General features: G+C 51.9%; 1 protein-coding gene across 1 annotated transcript; it reads right to left on the bottom strand.

Annotated features, from left to right (window-relative positions):
* Nucleotides 1-1,168: 1,168 nt before the first annotated feature.
* On the bottom strand, nt 1,169-20,206 carry MYBBP1A (MYB binding protein 1a). Its single transcript, XM_078873621.1, has 27 exons — nt 19,911-20,206; nt 18,783-18,878; nt 17,785-17,868; nt 17,597-17,671; nt 16,172-16,279; nt 15,432-15,622; nt 14,794-14,958; nt 14,482-14,596; nt 13,447-13,745; nt 12,309-12,428; nt 11,397-11,522; nt 10,305-10,511; nt 9,621-9,729; nt 9,381-9,480; nt 8,942-9,087; nt 8,591-8,689; nt 8,089-8,235; nt 7,468-7,644; nt 6,631-6,788; nt 5,867-6,001; nt 5,512-5,596; nt 5,054-5,185; nt 4,353-4,421; nt 3,362-3,478; nt 2,679-2,780; nt 2,448-2,572; nt 1,169-2,117 (listed from the first exon to the last, which is right to left on the bottom strand). The coding sequence occupies exons 1-27, from the start codon at nt 20,100-20,102 to the stop codon at nt 1,439-1,441; spliced, it is 4,158 nt and encodes a 1,385-aa protein (XP_078729747.1). The 5' UTR covers nt 20,103-20,206; the 3' UTR covers nt 1,169-1,438.
* Between the last annotated feature and the right edge of the window lie 376 nt (nt 20,207-20,582).

Raw genomic sequence — 20,582 nt, 5'->3', positions numbered from 1 at the left:
CGTCAGAGCGAGCCGACACGTGCACGTCAGGTGCCGTTCGCTGAGAGCCTTGTTTATTTAAAGTTGCGGTGTTCTGGGTGGCCATGGTTTTACTTGTGGCACGTGCGACGGTGAAACGACTCCGCTTCGCCTGTGGGGTGTTTTAAAGTGATGGCTCGGCAGACCATGGAGATGTTAATCCAGTCTCTGAGCCGTGGATTTTACTGGAGGCAAAAGGGGTTGGGGTGGGAATTGTCCTGTGAGAAGTTGGAATATTTGTCACGCTTGCTTTCTGCAGTTTGAATGGATTGGATTTTTTACACCGATGGTGGTCCCGTTGAGCCAGTTGCCCGACTATTTTTACACCGGAGATCCGTGCTGTGATCACAGTAACAACAAATCAAATCGTAAAAACGTTGATTTTGCAGAGAACGTGAAGTGGGTACCCTTAAGGGTTATTGCAAAAGGCGAAGACTTGTGGCCTCCGCTCATCTACCAGTAGCAACTTGAAAAGTGTTAATGTACATAGTGTATGTTCTCATAAGTTATTTTACAGTACTGTATTGTTCGTATTGAGAGATAGACTACACACAAAGTATGGAAATGGCTTTGATTCAAAGTTTCTTTTTCATAGTAAATAAACAAGATTTATGTTGTACACGTGTTTCTTGTGGCCGTTATTCCACTAATAACACCCGAGTATTATACAGTCTTCATCTTGCTGTATAAAACTTCACACATCCGCACATGCCTTACCACAAAACTACCAAGCTCACACCGGGCCATTTGGTCAAACACGTTAGAGTTCAACATACAGGCAGGACACGTCATGGCTATAAGGCCATGGATATACCCTGTAAACATGGCAACTTTGGCCCAACATCGTATGATTAGCCAAGGGAATTTCCACCAAATAATGTAAAATAAAAATTTCCCACCAATTGAGCGTAAACTGCCCTGCCACCAGCACAGAGTTTAGCTTTATCTATGCAGAACCAAGGTTAAGACTTTTTAAATTGTAACGGAAGAGAAACTCATCCGACTTGTCTGAACGTGAATTTGGTGGGACAACCCAGCTAATGGACGTGTAAAGATGACTGGTTGCAGGACAAATTACTTCAGCAAAACTTCAGTTTGACTTCTTTTGGCACATTCGCGATTCAAGATAGTCACGGGAAATGGTTTTTAATACATGTATTTATTTTAATACATTTGCACAGAAACCATTATTTTACAAAATGGCAGAATATAACTTTACAATGCAGACAGGACTCGTACATAGAACAAATTTTCAAGTCCAAAACAAACAACGCGCAACATGCCCCACGAGATTGCACCATAATTGTGATTTTAAAACAAGAAATCTCAATGAGATTTTTTTTCGAAAACGTTAATTTAACAGGACGACAACGTTACAATCTATGGACGCATTTCTTTACACGTGACAACAGTTGCACAATTACGGTTTTCTATCTTTGGGAGTTTTTTTCCCCGACGCGGCAACGACACCTTCCGCAGAATGAGACAACTTTCGTTTCTTTCCCGTCGAATCTTTTTGGGCCGATCCGGAACTCTTCTGTCCATCTTTCCCCTTGGCCACCACCTCGTCGTTCCCTGCTCCCTTCACAGCTTTTGTCTTCTTTTCTCCGCCCTGCTTCGAGGGTCCCCCCGCTCCCTTTCCCTTGCTGGCTTCCTTCGGCGCTTCTCCGTTCTCTCCCGCCGCGTTCGACATGTTGACCTTCGGCTTCCTCTTCGGGGGTCTCCACTTTTTCTTCTTCTTCTCTTCGCCTTCCTGCGGTGGCTCCTGAGCAAGCCCCTCGCCCGCCGCTGCTGCTTTCTTTTTCTTATTTTCCGCCGCGCTCTCCTCGGCCGCGCCGCCCTTGGTCTTGCGCTTTTTGGATGGAGTGCCGGCAGCCTCTTCTCTCTCCGCCTGGGCAGCCAGCTCGATGGGCTCCGGTTTGCCCTTGCGGTTTTTGCGTTTCTTCGTCTCGGGCAGCTTTCCTCGCTTCTTCTGCCGGTTGGAAAGGGGCGGTGGCGGCGGCGCCTCCTCTCCCTCCGTCTTCTCCTCCCCTTCTACGGCCGGCTCGTCACCGGCGGCAGCGTTCTTCCTTTTTCGCCTTTTGTCCTTTTTTGGGCGTCTAAAGAACAGAGGGAAACGCAGCTTAGGAAAACAACGTGTTACGTGAAAAATTTGAATGAACGCGAGCGAGGCATGACGACAAACTGCTTTTATGGAGATGGAGGGAAAGCCAATTTGCGTAGGAATTCACATTACGCTGCTAAAAACGTGCCTCGGCAAGTAACTCGTTTTCAGTCGTATTTTTGTTTATAGAATGCATGCAATTAGAAGCGCATCGGTGCACTGGGACGCGCACCCAGCCAGAGTTCACTGCGAGGTCACGGCAAACTGTCGCAGTGCAGTGAGAATGTCGACGCGCGCTCCGGCGGCGACAAGCGTCCGTACGTACGTGACACCGAGCAGATGTAGCACCCTCCACAGGTTGTCCTCCACCTGCCGCGACTGGCCAATTCCCTCCACCTTGGCGAGGCCTTGCAGCGCCTCTGTCAGCGGAACCAACGTCACGTCCAAGTGCTGCGCAAAAAAACGGGGCAAGGGAGCGGACGGTCACGGACCTGCGCGGCAAGTGGCGTTATGTACACGCGCCGGACGCTCTCACGATGTCGGCAAACTCGGCTACCTGTTGGCCGGCAGTTCTGACCACGTAGGCTGCGAGTTCCATGGCGTGCACCACTTTATCCTTCGTAGTTTTCATCTTGAAATCGGTCATGTTCTCCAGGCTCTGCCAAGACGGGAGGGAAAGAAGGACACGTCCAGTGGACTTCAGAATTACGTTACGCGCGCAACGGCACATTGGTGAGCGCAGTGTGCTCTGAACCCGGCAACCTGAGTTCGATTCCCAGCCATGGTTCCACGGCTAATAACAGTGGCGAGTGATATCTGAACTGGTCCGGGGAACCTCCCCCTGCACCCCCCACCACCCTTACTTCACCAGCTCACGCTGATCAGCGTGAAAAAGTACGGTCGATTAACCCCCATAACCGACACATTGTAGGGAAGGCGTTCATCCAGCAGTGATTATACAGGTAGGAACAACAGTTCCACACTGCTCACCAGGTATTATTTGTCTGTCTGTCGTGCATAGCCATGCCCTCGATTTGTATTTCATAGAGCGCTTCGTGCGGGCTCAGCACCACGTGACGCCCCGCCCCACGCAGCTTGCGCCGCGTGACCCGGATCGCACGAATGCGCTGTCCAACCAAGTTCCTTCCTGCCCACTCCGAAGGAACGTGTTTAAAAAATCTCCGTGTGCTGGCAAAGAATACAAGCTGCAGGCAGCGCCTGTGTGCTCTCGCTGCTCACCTGGACAATCTGATCCATGATCTTCTGATAGAGCCGGGTCCTCTTCGACTCCTTCATCGAGTCCTTGAAGCCGGCGCACTGCTGGAGAGCTTTGAGCAGCAGCACGCACGCTTGGCCCTGTGTACACGCACGCACGCACGCACACGCACTCGTTTACCACCAGCTCGCATGACCCAGAAACATTGTACTTGTTCTTCGTGTATTTTATGGTGTTCTTATATTTGAAAACAAAGGTAAAGGATGACAAGCAGGCTGGCATTCGTGTGTACGTGTTTTCGTGCATTTACGTATTCGGTAATTATTCCACATTGATAGAAAATTGCTCAACGTTAAGAAGGGTTTATTTGTATCAGATGCGAATCCATTGAGATCAGTCTCACAAACCATTAATTAGCCATGATACGCTGCCGTCTCTTATTCACATAGACCAGTGGTTCTTAACCCGGGGTGCATGCATCCCTTGGGGGTGTGAGATGCCCTTTCTGGGGGTGTGAGACATGCCAGATTTTTTTCGAAGGTAAATCATCGAAACACAAATTAAACATGTGCACCTAAGTTCAACTACTTTGTTTCATCAAACCTATGTATTTATTAACATACATGTTTTTTACGATTGAAAATCCAAGGGGTGCATGCCTGCAGTAAAGTTTAAAATCCACAGGTATAGATGCTCGTGGCTGAGCAACTAATGTTAATTTTACCGATGTTCTAAAAGGATAAACTCTTAAAAGCTGTTACAAAACATAGTGAATAATATGCTTCTGAATTTAAAAAAGCTACACATTTATAATGTAGGCCTCAGTAAGGTAAACCAAGTAATTCGCCTCCCATAGAGTGACACCAAAAACAATAAAAATCAGCAAAATTCCTATCGGATGCTATGAAAACAAACATGTTCCAACACTGCGGTGTAGCTGCGATTCTGGCTTTTAAACAAACCTGTTCCGAACTTAAAAAGGCTGTGCTCCCCACAGGGCGTCCCCCCCCTTACCTGCTGATGATCCTTGGCACCGTCATCGATGTACTTGACCAGCAGTTCGTGCAGCTTCAGTCCCATCGACTGGGCGGCAGAAACAAGATCGTTACTAGAGCGTCGCGCTTCGACGGCCAACACGTCCGCTCGGCACGCACGCACAGGTGGGGAAGCAGTTGTCGCTTTATCAGCGGAGAGAGGACACGAGCTACGACGAATGACCTTTCTACTAAACGTTAGCAAAACGGGAAACGCTGGCAGATGCCCTTGTGATGCCAGAGCCAACGCCACCGAGATGACAAAGGAAAGCAGCGCTGCTTCTCGGCTCTTAGTCCACTGGAGGATTCTGAGCTGACCCAACACGTTTACGTGCTTGACATTCTGGACAGATGCAGGTGGACACTGAAGTGTGTGTGGACAGTGCAGCAAGTGTGATCGGTTTCCTGTAGTTGTGTACATTGTCTACACCCTACGTGTTGTGATCAATGTATTTAGCCTCCAATCACTTCCTCACGGAGCGATTATCTCACAAACCCCTTTGTTTCTGGCACCTCGAGACATACTGCATGCAAAGCGCAGCTTAAACAAATTATGGAAAACGGTAAAAGATTGCCAGTGGTCTGGGTGCTCTCAACACAAGCGGTTGATGACTACAACACGGATGTACCATTTGGGTAAATAACTTTGTTCATCTACTGGGGGGCGTGGTAGAATTGTACCGGCAGGCGGTGCAGAAGATCGACAAACATCTTGGTGCTGTAGGAGCTGTTCCTGCGGGTCAGGAACTCCGCGAGTGCCGTGCGGTACACCTGCACCACGCGATCCGCATCCACGAAGCTCTCCTTGTCCGTCTGCGGTGGATTGACACGAGGGGTGGACACGTGGTAATGTTGAATGACACCATAAAACAACTTCACAAACTATCGTCTGCCATTCACGCTCTGGCACAACCACAGTTGCACACACACACACACGACTGCCACTCACAACACAGCCACAGTTGCACACACACACACGACTGCCACTCACAACACTGGCACAGACCAAGTCGCAAACACTACAGACGAAAGTGTCAGCAGCCATCTTCATTCACGATGGACAGCGACAACAAACACCGGTAACAAAGCCGCAGTATGTGCGCGTGCGCATAGGATGCGAAGCGAAACAAAAAGCCTACCTCCATCACTTCCTCGTTCTTCTCTGCGTCGTCACCGACGCTGGACGCGCCGCTCAGCAGCACGCGCAGGCAGTACAGCGAGCCGCTGCACACGGTGACATCGCCGCGGCAACGTCAATAATCACGGAAAGGGATTCACCTCGACCGACGAACAAGACGCTAGCGTCGGTTTCAACCCCGTGGGTCTATTTAATAAACCCTAATGCGCTGTTGAGAACCGGAAAGTAGTAACCGTCGCTGGACAACATCGGTCTTGGAATTCCACGAGGCTGACCGCGGACCGAAACGAATTTGTACGGGCAGAGACGGGACGGGGCCCTGCTTACAAAGAAGTTTCTCGTTCGCCGCTCCTCACCTGAAGAAGTAGCTCCCAACGGAGGGGTCGTTTTGCTTGCCGGCGCGCTTCACCAGATTCTCCAGCATGCCGTGCAGGCGCTCTTTGTGCTCCTCCAGCTCTCGGCAGTACTTCCTCGCCTTGCACAGCGAATTCCTTGCGCCGGACACAACGGACAAACGAGGTCTCGGTCAGCGCCCCTGGAATTAGGCCGCCGAGGCCACGCTGCCTTGTCTAGCAGCTACGGGAAAGCCATGCCTCCAAATGCGGCCACATTTCGTCAACGACTCTTTAATATCACTTTATTTCAAGAAAAAAAAAGTCGTTATGTCGCCCCCCCCCCCCCCCCTCTTGACAAGATTAATGCTCATTTGTAGACCGAGTACCACACAGGGACAGTTGCCGCTGGGGGGGCCCCCCTTTGGCTAGACTGCAGCAAGGTATTGGAATGGGTGAGACGAGATGTGATGTAAGGCACTTTGGAATTGCTGAGGCGTGAAGGCATGCGCCCTGATCGTGCAAATCATCATGGCTTTGGCAAAGCCTTGAGCATCGACCCTCGTGGGGGTGCATTGTGACATCACAAGTTGGCTGAGGTCAACAGTGAGAGAGCCGTGAGCGCAGTGCGATGGAGGGAGCCAGCGCTGCGTGTCTGTGCGTGCGTGTCTGTGTGTGCGTGTCTGTGAGTGTCTGTGCATGCGTGTCTGTGCGTGTGTGTCTGTGCGTGCGTGTCTGTGCGTGTCTGTGAGTGTCTGTGCATGCGTGTCTGTGCGTGTCGCGCGCACTGGAAGATGTTGACGGTCTTGCGCAGGTACTCCTCCTCCTGCTTCTCCGTGTCGTCACGCATGCAGGTGCGGATGACGGCCAGCAGGGGCTCCATGACGTCGAACGCCAGGGGGCTCTCTGGTCGCTTGTTCAGGAAGATCTCCACGAGGTCGAGCACCTGCGGGACGCGAATCGCGCGCCAAACACCGCGCTCGGTGAACGGCGAGAGCAGCGCCGCCACGCACGGCGGCGCCAGTTGGGACCGCTGGATTGCGCCGACTAAACGCAGACTACCCGTACCCCTTTAGGGGAGGCGGCCGCATCAATGTCCTGTCGCCCGAAGGCGGGAAACCCCCCTGCAGGTGTGTGATCCAGCTGCCTATGCCGACGATGTCACCAAGCCCCATCCGTCACCTGATGTCCGGCGGCACACTTGGGAACATAGGCGAGACTTTTGTCCCCAACTATTTTTTTGCGTGTCCAAGGCGAGCAATCGGTACAGAAATTGATGACTCAAATAATCGGACAGCTTGCAGCTCTGCGAGCGGGCCTTGCTGATCTCAAGGAGCAAAACCCATTATTCAAACTCCGGACATCCCCGCAGCGGCTTTTGGCTCGTCATCGAACAAAGACGGTCACTGCATCGCAAGCTTTCAGATGCGTTTCTGCGGCCGTCTGTAAGGCTCTTTCTTCCCATATTAGGAAGCCGCTGGAGGTGTGCGCTTTTAAATGTAGCTTTAAAACTCATATCTTGAGAACTGCTTTCTGTTTTTAGTCTGTCGTCCTTCCCCCGCACCTCCGATGAGCTACGAATGGTGCTAAACACACAAGTACGGGCCGACCGGAGTTTGGCTCACCTTGATGCGGAACTCCCTCTTCAGGCGGCGCTCTCCGCGGAAGCGATCCTTCTCCTCCCGCTTGGCCGCAAGCTTCTTCTTATGCTCCAGGAAGAGCGCCGACAGGTTCTCGTCGAGCGCATTCATCGCTTCCTCGTCGGCGTTATCGATGTCTTCGTCGTTGCTGTCATCTCCGGCCTGATCCACAGCGTCCACAGACGGTAACGGTCAAAGTCAGGACGAAGACACCGCATCGTGGCCAAAGCCGTCGATGCCACCGCAGCATCCTCGTTACCCGCCGCCAGATCCCACGATTGCCGCTCAGTCGACACGCGGCGACCTCCCGAATCGTCACGACAATTCGTTGTGTCGCGCGGTTGGTGTTTGTTGACCTTCTTTCGCACAGTACTTAGCCAACTGCGCCAATTGGAGGTGCGGGGGAAGGATATCAAACTAATTACAAAAAGCAGTTCCAAAGAAATGAGTTATCAATACGAGCACCATTAAAAGATTTACAAGCTTCTATATTTATAAAAAAAATATCACAGTTGCTGCAAAAGTTTTGCTGGGGCTACAGCAGAAGAGGTGAGTTTGTCAGGATGCCCTTGATCCGCACCGCCACCCCGAGAGAGCGTCTCTCACCCAGGCGTTCCCCTCCTGCAGCACTTTCATGAGCTGCAGTCGGAAGTTCTCGTCCACGTCCTCCTTCTCGTCGCCGTCTTCATCCTCCGCGCCGGAATCGGCACCGGAATCCTCGGCAGCCTCTTCCTCCTCCTCCTCCTCGGAGCTCTGGGAGAGGCGAAGCGAGGAGAAGGCTCAGGGCACAGCCACCGCAAAGCAGCCGAGCCGTCAAAAAGCGACCCGCCACCGATTTAACGCAGCCATCGTGCGGACGTCTCCCGCAGCGGTGGAACAAAATGAATGGAGCCATTTACTAAATGTTTAACGATAAATTATATAACCCCTCTCATGGAAAGATCCCTCATCGTTCGATTGAACAGGATGATAAAATTAGATTGAAGAATTCCTGACCCCTTTACTCTTATCGCCACCAGGGGACAGACCGTGGCTGATGGCGGTGGTTCGCAACCTGGGTGACAGCACAAATGTGCCTTTGAGCAAAGCACTTCAACGTCTTACAAACCTCCTCCTTCTCATCATCCTCATCTTCTTCACCCTTCTTCTTCAAGTCCACCACCATTATTGCTCCATCTTCATCCTCCGATTTTTCCACGTTAAAAACCTAACCACACACGGAAATGAAAACAAAACTATTTCATTCAGAGCCAGGGGTAAAGTTCAACAGAAAACCTTGCACACAAAGTTTGAATTGCGCGTTGCCGAATAGCGTCAGTCCTTCGGCCATGGTGAGGTTTCTGTACGAGCGAGCGAGCGAGCGGGCGGGCAAGCAAGCAAGCGGTCGGGCGAGTGGGCGGGTGAGCGAGCGTGCAAGTGAGCAAGCAAGTGGGCGAGCGAACGGGCGGGTGGTGCTCACGTCGAGGATGAGCTGGAAGGCCGGTGCCGTTATGTTCGGGCAGATGCGAGCGAAGACGCTGCCGCAGATGTGGCGCAGGAGGCGGCTCTTCTGGGACAGCAGCGACAGCAAAATCTCCACCATCACCTCCACCCAGCCCGGCTCCCCTGCACGCAACACGGGAACAGCGCGCGATCACCAACCGCGCAGCTCAAGATACGTTCATCAGATCTTATGTGGAAGAGTCGATGAACAGTGACACGTTCTCTTCACCATCCGCCCGCATCTGTCTGGACACGTTTAATCGCGGACGTGGCATTCACAGTCCAGCGTCGTACCGATTAATCTCACGACAGCACCGGCATTGTGCAGTGACGCAACAACGCTCGGTCGGTTCGAACAGCTGCACCTCGTCGTGCGTCGACACACAACGACGCTCACTGCGCCCACGTTTTAGTACCGGTCTCTGCAGCCTTTTCCGCTTTCATCTTCTGCGCCGCAGTAGCCTTCTCAATGCAGGCTTGCAGGTCGGTGAGGATGTCCGAGCAGTCATCTCTACCCTGCACACCCAACAAAGTCGTCAGCGTCGCGAGCCAACAATCAACTCAAGCTGCGATTAAATAAGACGTGTCCAAAATCACCGCGACAGATCGGCGAGCGCAGACGCACGAGGGTCACGGCGGAGTGAGCGGGTTCACACCTGAAAGAGTTTCAGCGCGACGGAGAGCAGCAGGACTTGAAAGGCCGCACTCTCCGAGCTCTTAATCTTCTTGCTCTTCTTGCGCAAATCGCTCACGACCTTCATGGTCCTGCACGGTGGTCGAGTAAGCATCCATGCAGAGGTGACCGGTTAGATCAGAGCAGGTAATTACTTGCCCAATACGTCAGCTTACACAACACCTTTCCATATCACGGCAGCGTCAATCGCGAACGTGGCCAGTGTGTTTTTTGATGCACCAGTGCCAACACAGGAAGTCAATCGGGGCGGGATAGGGTGTGGCACAATCGAGTGGAAACGAGCATCGTACGAGATATCCACCGTTGCAAGGCGGGCAACAGGCGTTGATCGGGGGCAACAGGGACAGGTAAACAGTTCACCCGCGAGTGAGCGCAGAATAAATAATAATATAAATGAACATTTATAAGGAGCAATTCATTCAGGGATCTCAATGCGCCGTGCAGGAAGTTAGGAAATATAAATACTACAAAGTCCAGAGTCCACTGGTCACACCTCGGAAGTGTGTAGGCCGGGCGAAACAGCCGAGTCTTTAGAGAAGACCCAAACATGGCCAGTGACCTCGCCTGTCTAACCACTGGTGGGGGGGGGAGGACATTCCATAGTCTCGGCGCATCGCGTGCAGAGGAACCTCCCTGGGCAACTCACCTATTCCAGGAGGCCAGCTCGTCCTTGCTGAGGGGGTTGACGAGCCGCACGGTGCCGCTCGCCTGCATCAGCTCCTCGGCCAGGCACGCCACCGTGTACACCCAGAGGGTGCCGTCGCGCCGCACGCCGTGGGAGTGCCGCGCGTTCAGCGCCACCGCCGTCTCATCGTCCCCCAGCACGCGCATGTTGTTCAGGTGGTGCAGCAGGCTGTGGGGGGGGGGGCAGACGAGGTGGTTTTCGCGAGATATGTTTCACGAGAATCGGCGGCGTGCTTGTTTGTATGTATGCACAACTTCTTTCATAACCTAAGTAGCCAACCGTGCTCATCAGAGGTGCGGGAAATCGGAGGTGCGTTTGGTACCGTGTCGCTATCACACCCGCCGTGTTCTCGGTTTTACAAGACTGTGGTCGTCTCAACCACACCGTCTTCAAACATTGCACTGCAGGTCACAACACGTCTATTTCTGCTTCCCTCACACCGCTCCACTTTGGAATTCCCTCCCATCGTCTCCTTTCCCAAGTTCTTCTAAGAACCACGCTCAAGTCGGGAAACATGTTAACTCTTTATCGATTACAGCTTTGAAAGTGAAGTTTGATGCTGGCCGCTTGAGGCATTGGGGCCTGTGCTTAGCATTCTGTGTTGTCATCCATTAACTGAATGAACATATGAATAACTTGAGATTCCCATGCTCTCTCTTTGCCTTGTCCAAACACATTTAACATTTCAGTCAATATATCCACTGCTTTTGAGACTCGCAGATGGCAGTGAGGCAGCGATCTCCGAGCTCTCGGTTCTCACCGTAACATGTTTGTTTCCCACTCTCCACGTCAGGTCACGCCCTCTCAAACACACACATTTTGCAAAAGGGATTTTTTTTCTGAGTAGAATAAGGGTAACCTGGTAAATAGTTTTACCATCCATCGCCGATAGAAAATCCAGCGCTTCGCAAAACTCGTCTTTTTTGGAAATGACGCAACGCACCCAGTTTTATGACAACAAGCAACGCAATAAAAGATACATTTTTAGTTCCAAAAGTTAAAACAAAAACGCTTGACCGAGTACACAGCGGGATGGCGGGCGCGGCGACAAACCTGAAGAACATGTGCCCCATGCTCATTCTGGTGCTGTGGTCCAGCGACACCGTAGCCTGCTCTTGACTCTCCGGCACGCTCGCACTCGGCTTCATCGTGTGGAAGAACGAGTGAAAGAAAACGAATCTGCGAAACGAAAGGCGGACGCAGTGGCGACGGCAAACCGGTTAAACAGGTGAACGGAAACCTCGTTGGCCAACGGGCGGGGAACCTTTTTCTTGCCCAGAGCCAAATAGGATTTCTTTAAATACCGCTGGCGGAGGACGCATCAACGCGCACCTTGGTCACTTCTGTGCGCTCAACTTAGAAACATCGTTTCCAGGTGGAAAATGTTCCCCTCAAGTACGCGATGAGTGCAGCGAAGGCGACTGCGGTTGACGGACAATTACCATTCGCGGGCAGTTTCAAAGTAAAGCCTCACGGGGCCACGGTCCGTGTCAAGTGGTGTCGGGCGGTCCTCCTCCACCCTCGTCATGGACGAAACACGATACACGATACCGACGTAAACATAACACGCAAAACAAAGTGAAAAACAGAATATGTCGAAGAGACTCTACCTGTTCTTAGGTTTTTTCGGTAAAGTCATGTAGGTAAAACATCAAAATTAATGAAAATAAAATAAAATACAAACAAAAATCACGACGTTTCGGAGGCAACACAAGTCTCCGTCATCAGGTGGGACCGTCACAGCCGAATTAGCTGCCGAATTAGCTGCATCACTTGATGCAGCTAATTCGGCTGTGACGGTCCCACCTGATGACGGAGACTTGTGTTGCCTCCGAAACGTCGTGATTTTTGTTTTTATTTTATTTTATTTTCATTAATTTTGATGTTTTACCTACATGACTTTACCGAAAAAAACCTAAGAATATGATTCCTTGCAGTCACGAAAGCTTCAAATCTAGACTCTACCTGGTCATTTCCAGCACGAGCTCCTCGTCCTTCTGCACCTGGGAGTTCTCCACCAGAGCCGAGAATCTCTCCACGATCCACCTCCGCAAGCGGCCGACGGGGTCGATCTGCCGCTGGTCGCTAGGAGACGGGACGGGCGGGGGTTGGGGAGGGCAATGATGACGCGAAATAGAGACGCGAGTCCGGCGAGGTCCGTGTCCCACGGTACTGCCGTGCTCGAGTTCAACGGTCGCTGAGATTCGATAACGCCAACGACATGAGCAGCCGTGCAGACTAACGGCGGCAAGCAACGTAGCCCCCCCCCCCGCCCCCAGCGCTTAAATCATAAAAAATGTAATCAACGAACTGCTCACGACGGCATTTCCCCCGCGACGCTGTGGTGTGATTTCCTCATCAACACACCTCCGCTAGGCGCCATGTACGCGTGCAGCCCCAATCATCTCGAAGATGCGGGCCTCCATTGGTTCTTTCGGTAAAGTCACGTATAAAGATAAAATAATAAATTAAATAAATAATGGCATACTAGTAGTAGCATACTAGTAGTATGCTATTATTTAATTTATTATTTTATCTTTATACGTGACTTTTACCGAAAGAACCAAAGAATAATTCCTGCAGTCATGAAAGCTCCAAAATTAAGATGCGGGCCTCCCTTGGCTGTGCGGGTTGTGGGGGGGTTATCTAACCATACTTCACCACCATGGTCAGTACAGGTCGGTTAAGGCGGTGAGGAGCAAATATTTGTGTTGCACTCCACTCTGCTGGCCAACACGTTGCCCCACAGCCTACGGCGCTCGTTACGCACGGTGGTCACCCATCCGAGTGCGACCCAGGCTCAACCCTCCCTCCCTTATTCTTTGGGTCTTTCGGTAAAGTCACAGAGAACAATTTTTTTTTACAAAAAGCTACGACGTTTCGATTGCAACACAAGCAATCGTCAGGAGATGACGATTGCTTGTGTTGCGATCGAAACGTCGTAGTATTTTGTAAAAAAAAATTGTTCTACTAGCTTTAAGTCAAGATTCCTCCCTTGCTTTGACCTGACGAGATCAGACGAGAACGGGCGCATTCTGCTCTGTGCTGTTGTGGAGATTGCCATCTTTACGAGGAAAAAGAAAACCACCCCATCATCCCTCACCCTTCCCACTTGTCGGTGCTTTCCCGCTGGTACTGCCACTCGGGAGTGAAGTCCACGATGGCGTCCATGTCCGGCGAGAGGAAGGAGCCGCGCAGCCACGCCACGTAGCGGCGCAGCGCGACGGGGCTCAGCTTGCGCACGACGCCCCAGTTCCCCGGCATGAAGGGGCGGCTGCGGTTCGCCACGGAACAGAAGCCGACCACCACCGCGAGCTGCCGGTCGTCGTCCGTCTCGGGCGCCAACAGGAACGCCTCCACCAGCTCGTCCACCTCGCGCGAGATATTGTACTTCTTCTGCATCTGGTGGGGGGTAGAGTGAGGGGGGAGGGGAAGCGTTGCGCGGAAGAAGACAGGCAGCGTGTGTCAACGTGCAGTAGTCGCATTGCTACGATTGCCCCCCCCCCCGCCCGTCTGGTATGTAAAGCTGGCTAGGCCCCCCCCCCAACCCACGAGTAAAATAAATGAAAATTCGTCTTGTACCCTCCCGGGTTGCTCCCTTCATCGCCTGGTGCGTAGGGATTGCAAGTGTGGTCATTATTGCAAAAAAGAAAATTTTCAATGCAGGCGATGCACGAAACGACTCGTCCCCAGCGCGCACGCAGCGTAAACTGTTGATTCAATATATTTCTGTTAAAGATATTAAAACGAGATATTTACAACTACAAATCGAACCACAAAAATACTGTACAACCTATACCAAATGTTTAAATGTAACATGACACAAATACAACATTGTGTTTTTGTATTTTTGTTGTTGTAACGTTCCAATCTGCCCCAACTGGACATCTGTGAAGAAGAGCTTCATAGCTCATCGGATATCTCCAGTATGAATAAAGATTCTGATGTCATAAAAACCCCCGTGGACACGTTTCCTTATTGGCCCCGAGGGTTGATTCCAGACAAGGCAACATTCGCATCGCACAACTCTTTTGTATGTATGATCAACTTCTTTCGCACAATACGAAGCCAACCGAGGTAATCGGAGGTGCATTTCACGCAAATCTGGCCGTGCGGTCTGCGTCGTCACCGCCCGTACCTTGGTGCGCTCGTACTCCCCGTACGCCTTCATGACGTCGCTGGTGAGCACCAGCTGGATTTGGGGGATTGACAGCACTGGGAGGCAGTGGCCAAGCAGCCGCAGGCACAAGAACCTGAGCACAGGGGGAGGTGGGGGGGGACGAGGTCGGCCTCTTTAAGGGACGCCGCATGCTACGCCGCGACACGGACAACCGACGGCGAGAACGGCGAGGCCACAACGTAGCCGCCTCCCTATCGATCGAGGTGCCAAATCAATTCTCCGCCAAGTGAAGGAAGACGATGTTTAGCGGCCCACGTGGGCTCCACTCACAGGCACGGCGACGCTTTGTCCCGGGCCACCTTCTCCACGACCTCCTTCCACAGCAGCTGGAAGGTGCCCTCCTTCAGGGCTTGCGACACCAGCTTCATGCAGAGCGGGGGGAATGGGTCGTTCTTGGTCACCGACAGGGCGGTCTGCTTCAGTAGGCCCACGAGCCTGAAGGTAAGCGCACGCACAGAGAGGTGACTCTCACGCCGTCTTGCGGACAAAGGAAGCAAAAGGTCGAGACCAGCATTTGTCGGGCTCCAGGGCTCCCCGTGGTGCAGCTTTCCACGTTTACCAACCATCAGTTCCGTGCAACCTGCAGATTTATTTGTATATAATTGGAAATGATCGGTAAACGTGAAATGGAGCACGGTGTAGGTGGGTCACGAGTACCGGAGAAACACTGATCTCGATCGTCATCCCAAGAGCTGTGCCATGGCGAGTCTACTCCGCGCAATTCACAAGGAACTCTCGTCCGTTCGACAGGGAACACGAACACGGGACCACGCCGCCCGAGTTTCACCCACACCCGAGCGGGAAAACCATTTAACCCCCGCTTCACCAAACGCTGTGCGACTCGAGACGAAATTCCGTTCAGACATTGCCACGTAGACTTAACGACGTCGCTCCTGCTCGTTCCCCACCTCAGCACGTTGTCGCGGCAGACGACGGTCTTGGTGCCGATGGACTGGGCGATGACGCTGTCGTCGACGACGTCCGGGAAGTGCTCGATGCACGTGAGCAGCAGGTTCAGGTTGTCGGGAGCGCGCAGCGACAGGGAGAGCTCCGAGTGCAGCTTGCCCAGCACGCCGTCGCGGAACACGTCCTCCGGGACCTGCGGCCACACGCCGTCGTGAGGTCACCAAACTACCGCCACGTGTAAAATTCACTTCCATTTAGGGCAGCGCCATTGACAAATGGGTTTGGGTTTTTGCCACTTGTACCAACGTAAACGAGATCACAATTCGGGGTAGCAATTTTATTTAAGAATCAATTCCTTGCTTTGTTCTGTGTACTATTGGTACTATTCCATTTGCCCAAATGTAACATTGGCATCTCATTTGTGTTCATCTTAAACAACCAACCCTCGCGCACGACACGATGCAGGTACCGCAAGCTAAACAATCGATACTAATTCGCGAATCGATGCATCTTCATACGCCTACTGTCTACGCAATCTACACGTCGCCCTTCCTTTGCAAAAAGTCTACCAACTAAAATATACTTGTCTTGCTAAGAATATCATCACAGCATACATCTTAAATGTTTTAAACATTGTACACTATGCGCACGAAGCTGCAGATACACTGCATGGGAAAGCGTTCAGCAAGTGTTTATGAAGTGATATTTGAGACATGGCGCAGTGTCAAGGCACAGGCCCCACCTCGGCCACGATCTCACAGATGGCCTTCATGGGCAGGTTCTTGACAAACTCCTCGTAATCCTGCATCTTCCGCAGGTGCGCCAGCGCAGCAAGGAGCACCTGGGGCTCCTGTGACACAAAACACGCGACATGGCTCGAGATTAGCACGGTTGGCTATGTACGGCGCGAAAGAAGTTCAACATACATACAGATCAAATGCATTTAACATGTACCCTCGCCTGTTTACGTATTAGCACAAGTCCACCTACTCCTGCTTAATATTTCTTTAGCTTCATTTTGTAATTGTACGATGATCAGTCAAATAAGTAATCTGCCCGAGCTGACCTACACTCCAGGGAATTAATTACTTAGAATTGACCAAATATTTGTGCAATATTTTCCCATTTCTCACGTGACGCGGTAGTTTTTTGTGCCAATTTCTATTTGCTTGAAAATTGAGACTATTCTGGTCTCTTCAGTTCTCACCTGGCTACACAAAATAAGCGATGTATGCAGCAGGCTATGTCACATCTGTAATATCTTTAAATACAAAAATAAATGTCCTTTGTCAATCCACTGCTGGATGAAAGCCTCTCCATGCAGTGCGCGGTGAAGGAGGGGAACAGCCAGGACTGGGGTTCAGTGTTGCTCGCCACTGGTGTTTGCCGTAGCCGGGAATCAAACTCAGGTCGTCCGGGTTGAGTGTATGAACCCACTGCACTACCGCTCCACCCCTCGTCACATTTATGTTTAACACAAATTAGGTAATGCCATTTACGGCATGCCTACGTGGGGGGTGGTGCCAACAGACTGAACGTGAAGTAAATGGATGGAACAGCATGTTTTGAGCTTTGTTTTTTCATGCTGTGGATCCTAGACAATTTAAATCAACGGGGTTTCTCACCTTGTGAAATTTCACTGAACAAATGCTTTAAAGCCCCAAACATTTGTTTATGTCGTTTATTGTGAAAATTCGGTCATAGTTTCTATGATCACTGTTTCATTGCTTTATTGGCTTTATTTTGGTGATTTCCAAAAGTTTTTTGGTTTGGCCATGTTTGTTTGTTGTAGTACGGAGTTAAGACTGATGGCCTTAATCTAAGTTGTCTTGTGGTTGTTGTTGACTTGCATCCCATTGGGATTTTTGCACACAGCGTTGGTGTACGGTGCTTTTTCTGCAATATTTTGCTGTCTTTCCTTGGATTTTCTGTTTGCACGTAGTCACTTTAAGATGTTTCGTGTTCATGTTTTTGTTTGTTGCGGTTGCACCCGATTCAAGAGCCGAATGGCTCACAGGGCTATACATAATAAATGAACTTGAACATCCAGCAGTACAGACAGAAGCACTGGAGATGTACAGATTAAATAAACATGAGCCTGCTATCAATGAGGCAAAATACGTTTGCAATGTCATTTGAAAATGCAGTGTTTCAGACAGACACCTACCTTCATCAAGCGTCCAGACTGTGCCAGCGCAAGCACTCCGAACACATTCCCGATGGCGTACTGCTTTCCCAGCCTCTGCACAATGACACGGGCCGATCAAAGATGTTCAACCCCCGCAGCAACTTACAACGTCGCCAGACTGGACAATAATACTGTGTGCTTAAGCGGTGTGCGCTGTGAGCAGTCACCTTCTTTGCCTTTTGGACGACAAGTCGTTCCTTGATCATGGAGAGAATGGTCAGTAGATCCAGGGACTCAAACGATGCCAGAACCTGGGAGACATTACGAAAAAAAATCTTAAATTACAGAGCAAACATCTATGCGGTATCGCGCGCTTTTCGCCCGTTATTCAATTACCAATGTCAAAGCATCGCGCGATGCTCAGACGATAAAAGAGCAGCAGCGGTCATTTACATGAGGTGGCTCCAAGCCAGTGGTGGAAATTCCACGTACCCATGGCACGGGCAAATCTGCTACTCGCAGGAGTTTGGGGTATCTTACTCTTAGGTTTTTTCGGTAAAGTCACGTAGGTAAACAATTAAATAAAAAATTACTAAAAGTAATCATAGAAATAAAATAATAAATCATGACGTTTCGGAGGCAACACAAGTCTCCGTCATCAGGTGGGACCGTCACAGCTAAATTTACTGTACGGTCCCCCCTGATGACGGAGACTTGTGTTGCCTCCGAAACGTCGTGATTTATTATTTTATTTTATTTCTATTATTTCTTTGAGTAATTTTTTATTTTATTTTTTACCTACGTGACTTTACCGAAATAACCTAAGAGTATGAATCCTTGCAGTCACGAAAGCTTCAAATCTAGAATTTGGGGTATCTCCTTGGCTGCGTCGACCCATCTCCTGGACATCTGTGACTACTGGACATCTGTGACTACTGGACATCTGTGATAAATAGCTTTAAAGCTCATCGCATTCCTTCAGTATAAATATTCTGATTCCGACCCCTGACAGGGAGTCGATTCCTTCTTCAGCTCTTGAAGAAGTTTACGAAAGGAATCAAAGTAGCTTCAGGAACGGAAGAAACCTCTCAACACGTGGCAGCGAAACGCCGGACATCACGCCGAACAACACGTGGAGGAACCCGAAAGCACACCGGAGAAGAGCCGTTCGGTCACATGAACGATGACACCGAGGGGGGCTCGGTGCGGCGCGAACATTCCCCACCTGGGCAAGGGCGAGGGTGAAGCCCGGCCTGGCGGCGTCTCGCACGGACACGAGTCCATCCACCAGACGCCTGAGGCTGTACTGCATCTCCTCCTCCTGCAAGCAGCACACGCAGCACACACGCAGCACGTCTTAGCAATGCATCGGGACAAGAGCACTCATAGCAGACCTGGGAACAATTATTACTGAGTGATTCATAATTAATTGCAGTCATAATTTCAGCTGACAAATGCTGTTGCGTTGGTAATTACAACTGACCCACACCCACCCACCCCCCATAGTGTTGACTGCGATTCCGCGTCTGGATCATTCTTCCTCACCACACAATTGCAGGGTTTCAACACGAGGTGGAGCTTTGGCCCCAGCAGCGATGAGCAACATGTTGATGTTGCCTGCGGGACACCGCAATAACCCTCCCGCAACTATACCAGTTGCATTATATTCCCTGGTAATTAATTAGTCGTGTGTTGGGCTTAGCAGAGAAGCACATCGATCAAAGGTGAAGTTACTCAAACGACCAATTAATGAGTTCGGGTGGCTACTAAGCACGTGGTCAACACGTATCCCATTCCCGAGAGGAATTCCCGAAAGGAATGGGATACACTGTACTTGCATTCAATCCCTGTGGGTAGAGATGAATCCCAACCTGCATCTCACTCCACCACACCACATATTAAGACAACTTCTCATCATCACGCCGCAAAGAACCCCAACTCGTTATCCGTTCGCCACCGGGAACGTTTCAGCGGCCGGGCGTGCGGCAAAGCCGAACCGCGAACACGTGGATCAGCCACCACCAGCAGCGTTTAAAGCAACAGCGGCAGCAGCAGCAATCGCAGCAGCGTTATCTACAGCAACCGCTGCTGCTACAGCATTTATAGCAGAAACTAAAGCGGCAGCAGCAGCTGCTGTTGCTACTAAAGCAGCAGCAACTCGAGCAGCATTGCGTACAACAGCGGCGGCGTGTACAGGCAGCAGCGGCAACTGTAGAAGCATGAGCTCGAGTAAAAATCAGTGACTACAGCTGGGGTAACACTCCGGCAATATCGACAACAACAGCAGCAGCAACAGCAGCAAACACCACTTCCCCGACATCTGCACGAGCCGCAAAGCGCGGACGGCGCTCACCTCTCCATTGCTCTTCAGGTGATCGATGAGCCTGCGGATGGCCCGCAGCCTCACGTCCTGGTCCTCCTTGGGGATGTCCCAGAAGATGTCGAGAAACTCGCGGCCCTTGGCGAGTAGCCCACCCCGCTCTGCCTTCCCCGCGCCGCGAGTCGCCGCCGCCGCCGCCGCCTCCTCCACGTGCTCCTCAGCCATCTTGCCGCCACTACCACCACCACCACCTTCCACGTGGTTGGCGCTCGCGTGTGACGTCAGCAACTTTGCGACGGCAGCAGCGAAGGACCCCGGAACCGCGAAGCTGCCCGCCGTGAATCCACGCCCCGCCCCTCCACGCCCCGCCCCCTTCCATTCGCCCCGCCCACACCCCTCGTCCCCCCGCCCACACCCCCGTCCCCCCGCCCACACCCCCCGTCCCCCCGCCCACACCCCTCGTCCCCCCGCCCACACCCCACGGCCCCCCCCGCCCACACCCCCCGTCCCCCCGCCCACACCCCCCGTCCCCCCGCCCACACCCCACGCCCCCCCCCCGCCCACACCCCCCGTCCCCCCGCCCACACCCCACGCCCCCCCGCCCACACCCCCCGTCCCCCCGCCCACACCCCCGCCCACACCCCCCGTCCCCCCGCCCACACCCCACGCCCCCCCCCGCACACACCCCCCGTCCCCCCGCCCACA

The sequence above is a fragment of the Lampetra fluviatilis genome, chromosome 37 (assembly GCF_964198595.1).
Source record: "Lampetra fluviatilis chromosome 37, kcLamFluv1.1, whole genome shotgun sequence".
Classification (NCBI taxonomy): Eukaryota; Metazoa; Chordata; class Hyperoartia; order Petromyzontiformes; family Petromyzontidae; genus Lampetra; species Lampetra fluviatilis.
Note: the sequence above shows the minus strand (reverse complement) of the source record. Positions and strands in the feature narration are given on the sequence as shown.

What these genes read in the sequence shown, in the direction of transcription:
- MYBBP1A (XM_078873621.1), bottom strand. Translation starts at nt 20,102, where the DNA reads ATGGCTGAGGAGCACGTGGAGGAGGCGGCGGCGGCGGCGGCGACTCGC. An exon ending in TCACCCTCGCCCTTGCCCAG is followed by an intron (nt 17,869 to 18,782) that starts GTGGGGAATGTT and finishes AATGTCTCCCAG; the next exon opens with GTTCTGGCATCGTTTGAGTC. An exon ending in AAGACCGTCAACATCTTCCA is followed by an intron (nt 6,002 to 6,630) that starts GTGCGCGCGACA and finishes GTCCGGCGCAAG; the next exon opens with GAATTCGCTGTGCAAGGCGA.